Source organism: Poecile atricapillus, chromosome 14, assembly GCF_030490865.1.
Source record: "Poecile atricapillus isolate bPoeAtr1 chromosome 14, bPoeAtr1.hap1, whole genome shotgun sequence".
Lineage (NCBI taxonomy): Eukaryota > Metazoa > Chordata > Aves > Passeriformes > Paridae > Poecile > Poecile atricapillus.
Window position 1 is genome coordinate 9676399 of NC_081262.1, and position 16678 is coordinate 9693076.

Genomic DNA, 16678 nt, shown 5'->3' on the forward strand with positions numbered 1-16678 from the left:
AACTACTTCATAGTTCAGGAAACAGTAGAATTCTGCACATTTAAAACTAGTATAGTCATATAGTTAGTTGTATGTTTTTAGCTTAAAATACAACACAATAACAAAATTACAAATTTGATTCTAAAATCATTTAAGGGGAAAATAAAAGAGATAAAATTGGTCCTGACTCTAGAAATGGGAGGCAGAAGAAACAATTTTTCATTCCATCTCTCCACCTGATGGGATGTAAGCTTTCATAACTAGATATTTGTTGAAATATTTCAATGCTATATAGCATGATCACAGGTTATTTTCTCTCAGAGATCTACTGTAGCTCTACTGACCCCAAAGGAATTCTCCACAGATGCTAAGAATAGGAGATTTGCTTCCAAACTGCAGTAAATGTCTACATAGTTGGAACTGCTCAGAGATTTTGAGTCTTACCAATGGATTTCATGAGGCCGACACAATAGTCTGTCTTAATCTCCTCTCTTAAACATGCCAGGAATTTCTCCAGCTCTAGGCTAGGAAGAATGTCAGTTGGAATATGTTTTAAAATTTTATTCACCACTTCTTTATCCTGAGGTGTCAGCATGTCTTCTCGCACTCCATTATATATGTAGTGATAGTAGCGCTAAAAAATGTTTAAAAAATTACACTTACTGTATGAATTTTGTGACAGATGATTTATTACTACCAAGTATTTTTAGCTTTTCTATCACTTGAGCCTTTTCTGTAATTGAAAGGTGTTTGAATATAATGGATTTTGGGTATCCATGCTCCTTCTGAAGCACTGACGTCTTTACAAGACTTCAACCTGTGCTGTTGCAAGCACATAGACCACTAGAACTCAGTTCAGCATATTAAATTACAGATCAGAAAAGTATTAGAGAACAACATGAGATGTTAAGAATTTGGGAAGACACTTAACTTGCAAATCCTTTACAACAAAAATCAGAGTAGCTACAAACAAATGAAAAAGGAGCTGACAATTATTAGACAGCAGTTTGCTATATTGAGTATTTACATCTCCTAATCCTCATGTACTGCCTGCTTTTCTCAGATACCTTTTAGCAAACAGTTTCCAGATATCTTGCAGATGATTAATGCTGCTACTTTCACCTTAAAAAGAAATTATATAAATACCTCTAGATCATCACTTGAAGGTGGTTTTTCTCGCTTACTTATCTCCTTCTCGTGTAAATCCATGAGAGCAAATTGTTCTTCTGGGGTCAGTGGCTGGTTGTCTGTATAATTTATGACATGCAGTTCTGGTGTATGAGCAGGTACACTCAGTGAAATGCGATTCAAACTCTTTAACAAATTACTTTTGTAAAAAAAAAAAAGAATACAAGTTTAGCAAATCAAGAAGCAGTAATGTTTGAGGACAGATGACAAGGATTATATAAACCACTTGTGCTACACTGAGGACAAGTATGATCTATGGAAACTCTCATTAAAATTGCAAAATACAATATACTACTTTTAACATAAAGGATGCAATCATGCAAACCTTACAACTGCCTGGGGTCACTCAGACAGTATTTTATGAGCAGCTCTATCAGAGTCAGACCTACTAGGACAGTTATTTAAGTTGCCCAAGATCTCCATGTATTTTCATGTGATTATCTTACTAAAATCTTATGACACAAAAGCCAGTCTTGATGCACATATTTGTAAGGTCTTAGCATTTCATGCTTGGATGCTTAACACAGCATTCAGTTAAAAAAAAAAAAAAATTTAAATCACAACTCAAACCAGACTTACTGTAATAATAAAACATTGTAGTACATTACCTGTCAGAACTCCATCGCCGCTTTTTCCTTGCAGCTTTAAATGTCAGTTAAGAAAAATCACATACAGGTGTTTTTCAAATAAGATATTATTTCATATTGGTGAAAAACAGAGCTAAGATAATTAATCACATAATGAAATAAGAAAAAAATACAATGACACAGAGAAGCACTGCATGTGATTATTTGGGGGGATGAACCTAACTAGTAAATTTGAAACTGGCCTTTCATTTATTGAAGTTATGCAAGCACTGGCAAATTTGTCTACACTGACTCTGAAGTGATAAGCCTCTGTTTTTTAGGGATACGTGATGTTTGCCACGGATAATGCTTTAGCAGATAAATAATTAAAGATAACAGTGCATAGAACAAGCAAACCTAAACTTATATACACATTCAAATATGGATACACAGTGAAGACTGTGATATCTCTATCATTGAAAAGGACTTCAATTTTTTAATATTTTTCAGTTTTAAATCCCGTGCAGTAAGAGTGTAGTTATTAGCTATGGAGTCACTGGGGTTTCGGTAGTGATGCTGTTCTTTGAATGGAGCTGCCAAAGTCCATGATGATTCCTGCATCAAAGGAGGATAACGGGTTTTCTGAAGGAGAAGCTGCAGTTGGAAAAACAAAAGAAAACGTTTTATAGAGCACAGTAATTTAAAAAGCTTTCTTAGAGCTAGAAGAGGGTTAAACATCAATTAGTATGAAAAGCAAATGCATAGGTCAGACATACATTTGATCACTGATCTATTTTTAGATCACTATGCTCTCCACATGCATAAGGATAATTTTACAGAACACTTCAGTTGTACTCAGGCATTTTTTTTGTATAATCAAGAAATTATTTTTATAAATAAGACAGTACATTATCTAGTTCTTTCTACTCCCCCACATCTCTATCTTACTTCTTTTCTTCTCCTTATATTTGCTTAGATTTAGAAAATTCCTTTTCCTAGGGCCTTCATTAATGACCTGCCTACTTTTAACACTCAGTCTTTGTAATAGTTGAAGAATAGTACAGGTTAACCAATTCAGCTCTTTTCTCTCACATCAGTAAGCATTTGTAATATATTTCTTCTGTCTGTTCATTCCATGTTTTCTCAGGTGACTTGGTATCTATTGATGGACTTTTCATCAGTCCTGATGTCTAAACTTTACTGAGGTAGCTCACAGGCACATGAGATGCATGTCTCAAAAACACCCTCAGAGATACAAGTACATGAGATATAATCATGGTTATTCTTGGAATCATTGGATCATTAAGGCTGGAAAAGACCTCCAAGGCCATCAAATTCAACCTTTGACCCAGTCCCACCCCACTAAACCCCATTGCAAAGGATGGGAATTTGCCAGCACATGGAATGTGTGCACACCCTGACAGCAGGGAGACAGCACATACCTCATACAAGTCTGAAGGTGCATCTGAAGCAGAAGCAGAAGCAGGTGCACGTGCAGGTGTACGTAGGAATTTACGTTTCAGTGACTGTTTTGGACGACTCATATTGCACATGGAATTGTTTTATGACTAGACAGAAATGAAAAGCAACTTCAAAGATATTTATGAAATACTCTGTTTCAAAAAAGATTCATGAAGAAGGAACAGAGTCCTTCAGTTTTAATCGAAAATTAAAATTGAAACTTTTCAAATTTTAAGGAAAGAGCAATTCTTTGTAGTGGGTTCCTCAGCAAAACATGTTTTTTGCAGTCATTTTATAAAACTTCTAAACATCAGTAAATGCCAGTTAAAAAAATAATTATTTTTATATTCCCAAAGACCACTTAAAATTAGTTAAATATTTTAAGTTACACTAAAAATTCCACGTGGAGTTTGTAATGGTATAAACTCTGGATATTACAATATTAAATCCTACCATACTGCAAAATTGACAGTGAAACAGTCCAAGTTGTGTGAACTTAACCTGTATTACTGGGGAGGGGAAAAAAATTCTCTAGATTTTTTTTCATGTCTAGAAGGAGCTAATTATAGAAGAAGCTATTACCAGGATGCTGCAGGAAGAACAAATTATTCACAAGTACACTGCAAAGTGTTGTACTACAATTGTCAAGATATCTGATATGTTTTAGGATTATGTTTCACGTCCTCAAGGTGACAATACTTCGAGATGGCCTTCCAGGACTCCATACAAAGCTCTCTCGAGATATTTTTTCAGAATTACTAAGCCTCACAGTGTTTTAAAATGCTTTTGAACAGCAGCCTTCCTTAGTATAGGCCAAAACCTCACCCATAGTCTGTTCTGAGCTTCCTAAATCAAACTTGTTTAGGACATTCACAAGGAACAATTTCCTGAATATATAGTGACACTATGAGAAAAAGGAGATTGAAGTGTGCTGTATCTGAACACCAGTGATTTAAATCACTGTGAAAGAGGAAGTTATTCCCAGTACAATTATGTTTGAATAAGATACACTCTTTTTTTTTTACATAATTTAACACACTTTTAGCACATGGGTTTTGCTTTCTGATGTATCACTGAAAATCAAGGCTGCTGGAACCCAGTTTTCTAGCAGACAAAATTGTGCCCTCCTCACTTATCAAAGTAGAGCCCATTTAAAAATAAAATTTGAGAAAGGCTGATTTGATTTACCTCCTTTGTATTCCCCAGCATGCCTGCCCACACACAGAAATAAAGACATTTTCACTGCCAGACATAACTCATTAAAGAGAGCATGAATTCCTCTTGATTAATGACTAAAGGATTGGGCCTTAGGGTACTTTAAAAATTAATAAATGATACAGTTTATTAGGACATCCATTCATTCATTCTTAAAGGTACAAGAGTCATTAAAAAAGCCATCATTCATCCTAAAACAACTCCTGACTTACATGCCAACTAACCTTTCAAACACCTTATATTTGAACAAAGAAATCTTTAATAAAAGGTACATTATAAAGGATTAAGTCCAAAGAATATTTAACAAGAACATGTGTCCTTTAATAAGTGTTCTTCCAATATGAAATCACTAACCACCAGTAAAGGCCAATTTCATCTGAAGTTTTGACAGTTATCGATCTTTCACAGTCACTTTCACAGTCACTTTCACAGAAGGAACTTACCCTCAGGAGACTCGGGCTCTGTGTCGGCTTTATTTTGCTTGGGCTTTTTTGTTTGCTTAGAATTTTTTGGTCTTCCCCCTCAGTGTGAACATCCTTATTGTTACATGCACTGAAAAAGAATGAGAGATTTGTTTCAGGTACTACACAAGGTGTCAATCAGCTTCTATCCCAGCTGACAGTAAGAAGAAAAATCAGCTCTCACATTCCTTGTTTACAACAGTAAGCTCTCTCTTCCTCCAAACCTCCATGCTGTTTTTTTCACCATTCTTCTCAATCTCACTTTTCACCTTAATCTTTCTAACTCCCCCCAGATATCCTTCAAGCAAGACTTTCTTAAACCCTGCCCTTTCCAATTTCTCCAACACCCATTTCCTCCCCACTGCCTCTTTTCTTCCGATTTATGTCCCAGGAACTCTGGGCCCCCCCAGCTGTGGTTTACAGAAGAACCACACATTAATTTCCAAAAAGAGTAAGCCCATGTCAAAAAGAATGGGAAAAGAGAAAGACACCCTGCTTGCCTCACATGTCCACAGGATGAACAGGTGAGCAGGGTAAGGGCAGGTACTACCTGCAGGTGCCTTGTTACCAGTCCCTCTGCCTGTCACAGCTTGGTGAACTTCTCTGACACTCTGCCTTTCAGTCCTCAGCTTGGTTGCCCCAGTTACAGCATAGCTGGTGCTTGGAGACAGAATTCCCTCCTCCCTCTCCTCCCCCAGCAGAGAGGAAGCAGCCCCTTTCATTGTTGTGCCAAACTGTGGTCAGGGAGATTCAGTTGTGGAACCAATAAGGAACTGTACAGGCTCCTTTTACCTCTGAAAGTTATGAAAAATGTAGTCCTGAGATACCTGAGATATTCTAACTTTTGCATGAAAGCACTGCACAGAGCTCACAGAGCAGTAAAGGCTCTATAAACCCAAATTTTCTTAAGAAGAATTGAAAAAAGAAATAAATTCAAGATTCAAAATTTTGAATCCAAACACCTCTAACGCTTTTCCACCAGAGTCAAACTCCCTGGAGATCTGAACACAGCAGGTGGGATAGTCTCAATTCATCTAAGCCTGTATGCATTTGCCTCCCACTCAGTCATCACTACATTCTGAGTCTTCCATCACATTCCTCCACAAATGGGAATTACAACCATCCCACATGAAATCTAGCACAGTCTCTTAATAGCTACCCTCAAGAGGGCCTTGTACATGTTTTGCCAGCACGAGTTCAATTTTAAACCCTTTCCCATCACCTTTGCTATTTTTCATCCAGTTTTCTGTGAGCTGTGGGAATGGCTGATACCCCTCAGTTAACAGCAGTTTTCCTTAGGTCTTGCTCTTACACCACCTACAAGTGGAACATTGTTGTTGGCCATTGTTCTTTAAACACAGGCCAGCAATGCAGGGTACAGAACCAGCACTGCTGGTGCTTGGCTAATGTGTGCCATAACCCTCCAAATATTTCAGTGCTGGTTTGCAACATGAGTATTTTCCTGCTAATTGGAGCTGACACTGGCATGAAGACAAGCTCAATTAAGCAGTAGTTAAGAGTAACTACTGTTCCTCTGTGCACATCAACTTGGATGCTTATATATGCATGCCCTTCAAAGTTGAATAACTTATCTCTGCTGCTTGAAAAACATTAAAACCAGTTGTTTTGTATAGAGGAAGATTATATATGAATTTTTAGCAGAAGAGATAATTATGCATAGCAAGAAAATAATTTACCAAGAAGTATAAGACTATCTTCAAAACTGCAGCTATAGCAAGCTTGAAAACAGTAAGAAATTTAAAATCTCCAGTATGCTTTAAACTCAGCTCCATTAAACTTTACTTATAGTGCCATTATCACTGAGTTATGTCAGACTATAATTTTGCCAGTTAGTTTTCCCTGTGCTCACTTTTTTAAAAAAGTTCACAAACTAACAAATTTATTATGATATACTCTAGTGTACCAGGAATATCAATCCACTATGCACTTATATAATTTGAAATTAACACATTAAGAGTTCAAGAAAAATATATTTGCCCTGACCATCCTCTTCTTGCAGGTTTCTCGTGCTACACTTTTAGACCCCAGTCCAAATATGTGTTAATATGCAAATCTTACTCTGTCTACACAAATCCTGGTATCTGCAGAGATCATTGAAATCAGTACCTCAAGGACACAGAGCTCCAACAGTCTGATAAGCCTAACCCCACATACTTCATAAAACCTCTTTTTGCATTTCCAAATTAAACATGATATTTATTTTGTTGCCTTTTAAAAAATAATCATGAAACCATTAACATTCAGTTTTGTAATATTCTCATAGGTGGCACCAATTAAAGCAGTCACGAGAAATATTAATATTTAATTCATTTTTTATTGCAACTTACAGCATGAAAAATTCCGTGTAGCAGAAGCTGGGAATTTACTGAAGCCTCACGCTTGCATGTTTACACCATCGTGATGGCTGTGGAGAGCAGCCAGGCCAAACCATGGTGCGACACACCTCAGCGAGCATCACTGCTGAGAACAGTCCCAGCCACATGCTGAGACACTGTAGGAGCATTGCTTTTGCTGAAAACCCAGCTAAACTCTTAAAGCAATCCCTCCGCACAGGGCACGTCTCCCCGAACAGGTTTGCCACGTGGGCATCAAAACACCTGGAGGCAGCAGGACAAGGTGGGAACGTGTGGGAACAAAATCCCGGCCGGGGGAAGGTGGTTGAGCCAGGTGAGGTGTTCCACAGCGGCTGTTCCACCGCTCCTCTCGGCGTGACTGAACACTCCCAGCCAGCCTGCGGACCGTGGCATTACACACACCCACGGAGCGACTGCTGGCACCGCAGCGGTGCCGAACGAGCCTCCGCACGCCTCCACAGCGGCACGGAGCGCAGATACCCTCATTTCCCGTCCTCCATTCCAAAAAGCTCCAGGCTGCATGTCCTCAAACAACACAAACCTCTAGGACACTCATGAGGGTGCCCGGACCGAGCGGCTGAGGTAGGGCCGGGGTGAAGGGCAGGACAGCGAGGGGGACCCGAGGAGCATCAGCGACGGCCGCCAAGCCCCGGCGGCCTCTGAAGCCCGGCCCGGGCGCTGCACGCCCACGGCCGCGCTGCGCCGCCACAGGCGGGCCCTGCCCGGCCCCCGCCCGGCCCCCACGGGGAGGAGGCGGCGGCGGGAGGCCGGCGGCGCTCCCCCAGCCCCGGCAGGCCCGGCAGCCGGGGGCGAGCGGCCGAGCGGGGCCACGGCCCGGCGGGCGGCAGCCGCAGGTGAGCGGGACATTCCCGGGGCCGGCTCCGCCAGCCCGGGCTCCGGCACCGCTCGGCTCGGCGGGAGGGCCGCGGCCCGGCAGCCCAGCGGAGCGGGGCCGTGTCCCCCCCTTACCTCCGGGGGACACACGCCTGGGACTCGCTGTCCGCCCGCGGCGCTGATTCGTGGGGGTGGCTGGAGCGGGGATTAGGGGGTGATTTCTGTGCCCTGGCCGCGGTTCTGGGTGCCCGGTGCAGGCCGCGGGCGGTGGCGGAGGTAACGCCCGGCCTCGGGCGCGCCCCGCGGGCGGCTCCTGCCCAGCGCTGCCGGCAGCGAGGGCTCGCCCGCTGTGTGTGACCATGGCCGCTGTGTGTGTCCATGGCCGCTGTGTGTGACCATGGCCGCTGTGTGTGTCCATGGCCGCTGTGTGTGACCATGGCCGCTGTGTGTGTCCATGGCCGCTGTGTGTGACCATGGCCGCTGTGTGTGACCATGGCCGCTGTGTGTGACCATGGCCGCTGTGTGTGTCCATGGCCGCTGTGTGTGACCATGCCCGCTGTGTGTGACCACGGCCGCTGTGTGTGACCATGCCGAGGGCCCAGCAGGGCCCGCAGTGTGGGCAGGGGGCTCAGCAGGGACACTGGCGCCCTGGTTCCTCGGGGTTACAAACAGGAAAATGTATCCTCTAACCTGCCCCTTGTAAGGGACCCTTGCAACAACAGCTGGAAATTTTCTGGGAGACTGCTGAGCTGAGGTTTCCTTGAAACTGGCACAGTTAAATATGTTCAGAGCATCTGGAAGCATTTTGCCTTAGTCGAGTTTTGAAACTGTGTGGGGTATGCTCTCGATGCTGAGCAAAAGGACACGCAGAAATAAGTCTCATCCGTGTATTACCGGTTTCCAGCACCCATAGCAACAAATTGACCATGCAGGTGGTTAGAAGTGATGTTTTTACTGGTGAGTGAATACCCTGATGGGTAAGCACTGGACTAATGTTATAAAGGAAGAAGGTGAGAGTTACCTGTATCTTGCTGCTTGGCTCTGGGAGTTTCAGAAGAGCTTGCAGAGACAAGCCCTCTACGTTAGATGTACTTCTGTGAAAGTTATGTTTTAGACTGTGTAGCACTTTATCTGAACCCTGCATTCTCTCTTTATACAAAGGAAATATTTTTTCAAAAAGCATCTGTATGAGCCTGTTACTAATTGTACCTTCATTTTAAGGGAAATTGGATGGCTGAGTGAGAACTGGCTGTTCAGAAGACGTTGTGGCTGAGGATTGATAACATGTCTAAAGAAATGCAGGAGCTACAGAAGCATTGGCACTCCATGATGCAGACCATCCACAGCAACGCAAATGTGGGTCTGGATTGTAATTCTATGTATCTATAAAGCTACTCCTTTTGTAACTATCAGGATATCACACCCTGATTTATTTAAATGCACTTCCTATTTTTTAAGTGAATACTGTGAGGCCTATGGGAAGGCCTGTCCTCCCACACCTTCAGTCAAGAAAGAGCGATGCCTGTTCTGCATTTTTGTGTTTTAATGGCATAACCCTTTGAGATAGAGTGACATTTTAGTGAAATGGTTGTATTGTAAAAATGTAATGTGTTGTAAAACTACAATACATTTCCCTTAAGAGAAGGGAAACTACTGCAATAAAATTCTAGTGTATAGCTATGACTTCCTCTTTAAAAATATTTTTTAACTAGTAATATTATTAAATTCTTAAGAACATTTTGATATATACATACCTGCACTGTACTTAGGTCAAATAAATTAGCGGGTTCCAGATATTACTAAGCCGTGGATAAGAGAAAAGTTGAGCATTTTGAAATGTTCCAGATTTTTTAAATCAACCAAAAGAGGTGTCTAGTTCAAAAAAAATGGTTGCTGAGACCCCAGTGTAAGCTGCAGCTAGACTGATTTATTTTTTTTACTTGCTTGCAGATTGGTTGCTTTTTTTGTGGGCTTGTTATATTTTATAATTTGTGCAAGAATAGAACTGGGAAGTCCAAGAAAAACATGTCTGTTGGTGGTAGAATTACATTTGCTCTGAAATTACCTAAATTTGCAGCAAGTCCCCATGCTTTTGAAACAACAAGCCAAGAGGTACTCCCTATTCCAGCTGCAAACTAACAAAAGATCTATCATACCTGTAAGTTCACTACAGTAGCAGTGATCTGTGAAAGGTATCTGTGATGAGATTTAAAAAAAATCTAAAACATTTTTCTTTCATCTGCAGGTCGTTGCCTTTATGAATTCTCGTGTTGGCCAATATTTAGATGACCATCCTTTTGTTGCCTTATCACTGCTGATGTTTATTGCAGTGTCAGCTGTTCCTGTTGGATTTTTCCTGGTTTTTGTTGTTACAACAGCTGTAATGGCCTGTATTGGTGTGATAGTCATGGAAGGTACTGTATGAATTCATGGGTATACTTACCTATTCCCTTTTAAGGCATGTTATCTTTTTCCTTTTTAATTCTTCCTTCTGAAAGTCTGTGTCCTAGCAATTGAAGATTTGTGTGTGTAGTGCTCAGGTCTTAGCAGTAGTAAAACTCTTAATACAAGAATAGTAATCTAATTAAGTGCAGTCTATACAGGGGAAATCCTATTTTCCTTTCTAATCTCAGACAGCAGGATATGCCTAAACCAGTTATCTTGAGCATGCATAGCTTTTATGGATGTTAGCCAGATGAGTGAGAAAGGTGGTTTTCCCAAATTGTTTGAAATTGGGGTTATGGTAGAATGTCAGCTCTTCTATTTGCACATAGACTTGTTTAAATAACAAAGTGATGTTTTATTAGGTGTTGTCATAGCCATAGGTGGCATAGCTCTTCTGTGTGTGCTGTGTGGCCTGGGAGCCCTGTCCGTGGGAGTTTCTGGAGTGCTGAGTGTTTCTTATGTTGCACTTTCAACTCTGCTCAACTACTGGTGTGCATCAAGGTAAGTGTGGATGTCTTGATCCATGCTTGGATTTCAAACTCTGCAACTGTGATATTGCATTCATTGTCCCATTTTTTTTTTCCCTAAAGAAGCTACTGTTACTTAATTTAACAATATTTCTTGAATGCTTTGAATCTTGGGCTACCCTCATGGCTTAAAACAGAATACAGATCTGGTCATCAGTATGTATTCTAATGACTGTTAAGTCATGCCCTTTTTCCTATTTGGGACAGAGGAAATACAAATGGTCTTTAAATGTGAATGTGCTAACAAGATATCAGGCAGTAAAATATTGTCTCACTCCACTGTGTCACTTTAAATGTCATTAAAATCCACTGCCAAGTAGAATTTTGTGTAGAAGATGAACCCTTTTCAGTTTTTCCTGCATAATGACCCAGCTGTCTCTGCTTACCTGCATTGGTACAGTAGGGGAGCAAAAGTAGTTGTAGATTTGGGATAGTCAGAGGACCACTTTAAAAGGACAGTGTGGTCAAAATAGAAATAACAGGTTTTGGAGGATGCTGCACCATGCAAGCTGGCAGTTGTGCCTCTCAGGACTCTGGGCTGGAAGCCTATTTCAGTCAGCATTGCCTCAACCAGGCAGCTGAGAGCAGGAGGCGGCAGCAGCAGGCTGTGCTGGAGTGCCACCTGTGGCCCCCTGAAATACCTGCCAGGGAAAGAACCACAGTAAGCACTGAGGCATAGGGAAGAGCAAGAAAAATCACAGCTGCTCTCTTCTAGGCTCCCTCAGTTTGCTCCTTCAGCACAGCTGTGTTTGCACAGCTCTTGAGGACACACAAAGCTGCCTGAGATGGCAGCAGAGTGACAAAAGCATGGTGCAAAGCCCAGCTCCAGGGCATGCTGCCAGGCCCACAACACCACCCACCAGTTCTAGAAGACTTCCATTTTCCATAGCATATGCAAATGCACAGTCCAACCTAGCCACCAGCCCTGTTGAGCTACAGCTTTGATGTTAAAACAGATAAAAACATATTTTTATGTTCCACTGTCTTTTGAGAGAAGCTTAGGTAGACCAGCAGCAGATGTAAACCTGTCTGGGACATCTCACTTTGCTCAGCTTTTCTGAGCAAAAGGTTAAGACAGTCTTAGGGAAGAACAGACAATAAAACCATTCTTTTCTCATATACACAGGGGTCAGATAAAGAAGCAAGATGTTAATGGAAGTTTACCACAGAAGCAGCCTGTCTTGGATCTTTCTGCCAATACTGGAAAGAGTGAATAAGTAGGTTTCTCACCACTTCATAGGCACTTAGCTGTACAAGACCAGCCTTCGCTGTGTAATTGTCTACTCATCAAGCATTCAACCATTGTATACTCCTGGAAACAAAAATCAATATACATCTTACACTGGCACTGTAAAAGGGACCTTAAGAATAACCGAGAAGCAGCAGTACAGTATTAAGTGTATGTGCATGATGGAATGTTCCACAGATTTTGGCAAAGGGATGTAATAATAGTTTGTACTGTTAAGTCAATAGCAAGTAGGTGGACTGAAAGGGGAGGGAGCTATTTGACTTCTCAGACAGTGGAGTTCTGAATGTATTCTCTCCAGTACACAGCAGTGGTCATTTTCGTATGGAAGTATCAAAGTTCAGAACAGTAGAAACATGTTTTGAGTGTGGAAAAATACTTGTTAGCCTTAACAACCTTTGTTAAAATAGTATGAGTACACTATATGAGTGCGTTATGTTCATTATACAGGGAAAAGTAGTTTTTTCATATGGCATTGTCTAAGCTTTTATCTCCCTTTAGATATTGTGTTATTCCAAAGTGATATTTTCCTTCTTGTCATTGCCTCATCATATCAGGCCTATGCTTAGGTCTTATTTAGGTATTTAAATTTCCTGGTTTACTTCTCAGTTGTATCTTCGTGTATGTTATTTAAACTTCTTATTTTTGCAAATGCTATTATATTTTTAAGCATTAAGAAAGTACCTAAGTATATTAGTTAAATAAAGTGCTGTTTGTTTAACTAGATTGTCTTCTTCGTCTGTTCTATTCTGTAGTAAAATTTTTTTTTCACATCTCATTTTAGGAAGGCTACATTTAGAGCTGAGTTTCTCCTAGAATGAAGTATTTTTTATGGCCAACACTGCTGAGCCACAGACTGCAGATTACTCCCTTTCTCATGCCTGTAAAGGAAATGCAGATATCTAAATTAGTTTTATTTAGTTTTGTATGAACCTACCTGCTGCTTACCTAAAACATGGACACAGAGCCTACCTGAGCTGTCATGTGCTTCACACAGTAATGGTGGTAATAGTTTCAGCCCTTAGGCTAAGATGGCCCCACACTTCAGCTGTAAAATAATCTCCAGAAGATTTAGGAGCCCTTCATTTTAATGGTACATTAATTCAGCAAACATTATAAAGCCACATAACCAGCCTGCCCTCAGGCAAGGGTGCCTGCGAGAGCTTTCCAGGAGGCACCTCCAAAGACAGGGCAATAAAGCCCTTAGACCTGCCTAAAGTTACAACACTTAATATCTTTATAGCACAGCTCATCTATGAACACATGGCTGAATCTTTTCCCTCAGTTTCCCTTATGCCTTCATCTGCTGAAGAGGCATTGCTTAATAAAATCAGCAGACACTAAAATAAGTTAATCCAGTCCCACTCAGAGTCTGACCCAACATGAACCCTTGCCTTCTGCATTTTAAATTGATTTTTCATTATATAATTCATTCTGTCATCAGCACGTAGCAGGAGCTAAAACTGTGAGTTCTCAGTTACTTGCAGGTAAACTTGGAACAGTTTCATTCCTGCTGCCCTGACCTTTGCATGGTTATCAGCCTGTCATTGCGAGGCTTCTCACTGCGTCCTTTCACCAAAAGCTGCTTTTTGTGCAGTGCCATCACTAGAGGAAGGTTTTCAGTTCAAAGATGCTGAAAAAAACTAGGTCAGCATAGAGTAGGTGTTCTACTGGAGACAGTAAGGCATCCCTTAAAAGGAGGGCAGAGGTTGTTTTTGTCCTTGAATTATTAAAGACTGCAGTAGAGCTAAAAAGTCCTTAACAAGACAGGCTGGGGAGATGCTGCCAAGTCCCCTTTTTCTCAGCTGCTCTCTCAGCTTTCTGCAGAACAGCACCAACCCCACAAGAAACTGGCAGGAGATGCCCACTCCATGGCACCATTCCCAACCAGCTCCTCAGCCTACTCAGCTCTCACAGATCTGGTTCACTGCCCCTCACTTTAGGGATAAACATACCTTAATAGGCAGCCACACTCATGGCCCTACATCCTAGGGGACCCCAGACATCCCATGTTGAAGGAGATTTGGAGCAACCAGCTGTAGTATAGTTCCTGAAGCAGCTGCTTGAGCTCAAGCTGCAGGACCAATGCTGCCTCCACCTGCAGCAGGTTCCCTGACTAATTCCTCTGCCTTTTCTTGCAGCACCATTATCCCCACCTCACCTTCTGTCAGAAGAGAGGGACCTCTGGGTGAATGCAGGAAAGGAATCTTTTTTACTTGTAAAATGATCTTAAACTTTCCAGATAACACACTTTAACACAGGGACAGAGGGGCAGCAGCACACAGAGAAAGAGAAAAGGAATAGATGTGGCTGGGCTCTAGAGCAAATGATATACAAAATAAGAAACACAATCCTGTTTTCTTTGATTTAAATTAATTACATGAGTCTTCATTCAAATCACCCCTGCATTATGTAGTTATACATATGTAGTTAACCCTCCCAGAAACCAGGGACAGATTTCCTCTGACATGCCACATCTGAAGTCTTTCCCTAGGCAGACATTATCAGCCAGAGCAGAAACTAGGGAAGAACAACCTTTTCCTTGACCTAGATGGATGTGCAAGCTCTTTGTCTCACCTCCTCAGGCAGTAAAAATAGTACAAAATACAGAAGTCAAAGAGCAAAAGTAAAGCTCTCACTGCTTCCCATACTGAAAGTACCCAAGTTTAAAATACCTTCACCAGTGCAAGTCTGCAGATCCATGTATGCAAGATACACGAGAAATGTTTTAGCTTATTGGAGTGTTAACTAGCATGTTTACATGTCACTTAAACATTGTTTAGCAAACTCCAACCATCCTAGAGCAAAGGTTAAAACTCCATCAATGAGAAACAAGGAACTTCTGTACCTGAACATGCACGAAGATCTTTTCCCCACACTTCAGAACAAAAAGGATGGAGAGAAGGAATATTAAGATTAGCTTTATTTGGGTCAGAAGAGCCAAACAGCCCATACAGTTAAGTACAACACGCTGCCAAATACATAAACCCTCTTCATCAAGGACCACTTACCAGGCTTTTTCAGAAATACTTCATATTCCAGCCAAGTGCTAAGTCAACAAGACTTAAGTACAGCAGGTCATTTGCTGGACAGTAGCTTAAGTAATCCTTCCAACCCTAAGGTCTCTCAGGCTAATGACAGTAACTGACTTGTAATTAAGTGGCTCCTGTGTGAGATTCAGTTTCACTGTGTTTATATTGTTATAATTTTGATTAAATAATAGTATAAGGTCTAATGATCATGTTAATCATGGTCTCTGCTCCATGCTCTCTTTGCATGAAATACATATTAATACTTAGAAAATGCAGCCTGAAATTGCATTAATAATAGCTCATTAATAATGCCTAAGTAAAGCAGGGGCTGTGGCAGACAAGCCCAGAGCCTGTATTGTTTATGCACAGCCTGTTTGACAAGCATCAGGGTCTGGCCACTGACTTGATCTGAAACCCTACTCAGAGACCACAGAGCTGGACTGTGATGATCACTCTCCCTGCTCACACAGGGTTGCTAGACAGCATTTAACCTAAGGCTGTTACACTCCTACTACAACAAAGCACTTTCACTGTCACAGGCAGTTATATTTTATGTCTCATTTCCTTGACTATGCAAGGCAAGGTGTACAGAATAAGAACTGCATGAAAGACTGCCTCAGCCCAGGTGGGCAGTGTTACACCTACAGACAGTGCTGTCAGTATTGCAGACAAGACAGCTTGAGCTGTACTCACACCTTTTTTCCTGCTCCAGTTTGAGAACCCAAGTTGCAAACTCCTGATGCCCCTCTATTAAAGTATCCAGTGGAACCTCCAGCCATCAGAAGATCAGCTCTGGCACCAGGAAGTCTATTCCACTTTGGTTTTTCTAGTGTCCTAGCCTGCTATACACAGAAAAGGGAGGCATCACTGTGTTTCCTTCAGAGGCCTTTTGTAATGATCTGCTTCTCATAAGGACTTTACTGTCAAGTTTTAACACAAGTATGGGGTGTTGCTAAACAATTTCAATAAAGCCAAGTTTCCATTTCCAGGTAGGGTGTAGGGTTCATGTTTACAAGAGCAGCTGAAAGAGCTACTCATACTGCAGGTACTGGCACAACAGGGATTTTTAAAAACTCAGTTAAATGGAATCACAATTGTGAACAATGATAAGCAATTCGAGAAAGGAAATTGGCTGCAAAGTCCAACAGGCATTTAACATAGCAGTAGTCAGTTTCAAAATAAAGATGCTCAGGAAATTAAGTATTATAGTCATTGTTAATGACTAATCTACAATAAAGAGACACTCAGAGGATGAGCAGTGTTGGTTTGCATAACTAGATGCAGGAGAGAGAATACATGACAAACATAATTCACCAAGTGACTACTCCAAGTTTATTTGGAAGTACACA

General features: G+C 41.4%; 2 protein-coding genes across 3 annotated transcripts in view; one reads left to right on the forward strand and one right to left on the reverse strand.

Moving 5' to 3' along the window:
• DNAH3 (dynein axonemal heavy chain 3) overlaps positions 1 to 3277 on the reverse strand; it is a 49840-nt gene extending 46563 nt beyond the window's left edge. Inside the window, exons 1-4 of the mRNA XM_058849969.1 lie at positions 3176 to 3277; positions 2194 to 2387; positions 1126 to 1306; positions 424 to 613 (exon numbers count right to left, since the gene is read on the reverse strand). Coding sequence (XP_058705952.1) covers positions 424 to 613; positions 1126 to 1306; positions 2194 to 2387; positions 3176 to 3277 — 667 coding nt within the window. The remainder of the gene's footprint in view (positions 1 to 423; positions 614 to 1125; positions 1307 to 2193; positions 2388 to 3175) is intronic.
• Positions 3278 to 7542: 4265 nt separating this feature from the next.
• Positions 7543 to 13023, forward strand: LDAF1 (lipid droplet assembly factor 1). 2 transcript variants are annotated; one of them, XM_058850050.1, is made up of 5 exons: positions 7543 to 7827; positions 9301 to 9435; positions 10325 to 10493; positions 10887 to 11025; positions 12178 to 13023. In XM_058850050.1, exons 2-5 carry the CDS (start codon positions 9364 to 9366, stop codon positions 12266 to 12268), a joined length of 471 nt encoding a protein of 156 aa, XP_058706033.1. In that variant the 5' UTR covers positions 7543 to 7827; positions 9301 to 9363; the 3' UTR covers positions 12269 to 13023. The 2 variants fall into 2 exon arrangements, with proteins under 2 accessions (XP_058706033.1, XP_058706032.1); XM_058850049.1 differs by lacking the exon at positions 7543 to 7827 and adding an exon at positions 7948 to 8099.
• Positions 13024 to 16678: the final 3655 nt, after the last annotated feature.

Coding starts and splice junctions, on each gene's coding strand:
- LDAF1 (XM_058850050.1), top strand. CDS start 9,364: ATGTCTAAAGAAATGCAGGAGCTACAGAAGCATTGGCACTCCATGATG. Junction 9,436..10,324: donor CCATCCACAGCAACGCAAAT/GTGGGTCTGGAT, acceptor TTTCATCTGCAG/GTCGTTGCCTTTATGAATTC. Junction 10,494..10,886: donor TGGTGTGATAGTCATGGAAG/GTACTGTATGAA, acceptor ATGTTTTATTAG/GTGTTGTCATAGCCATAGGT.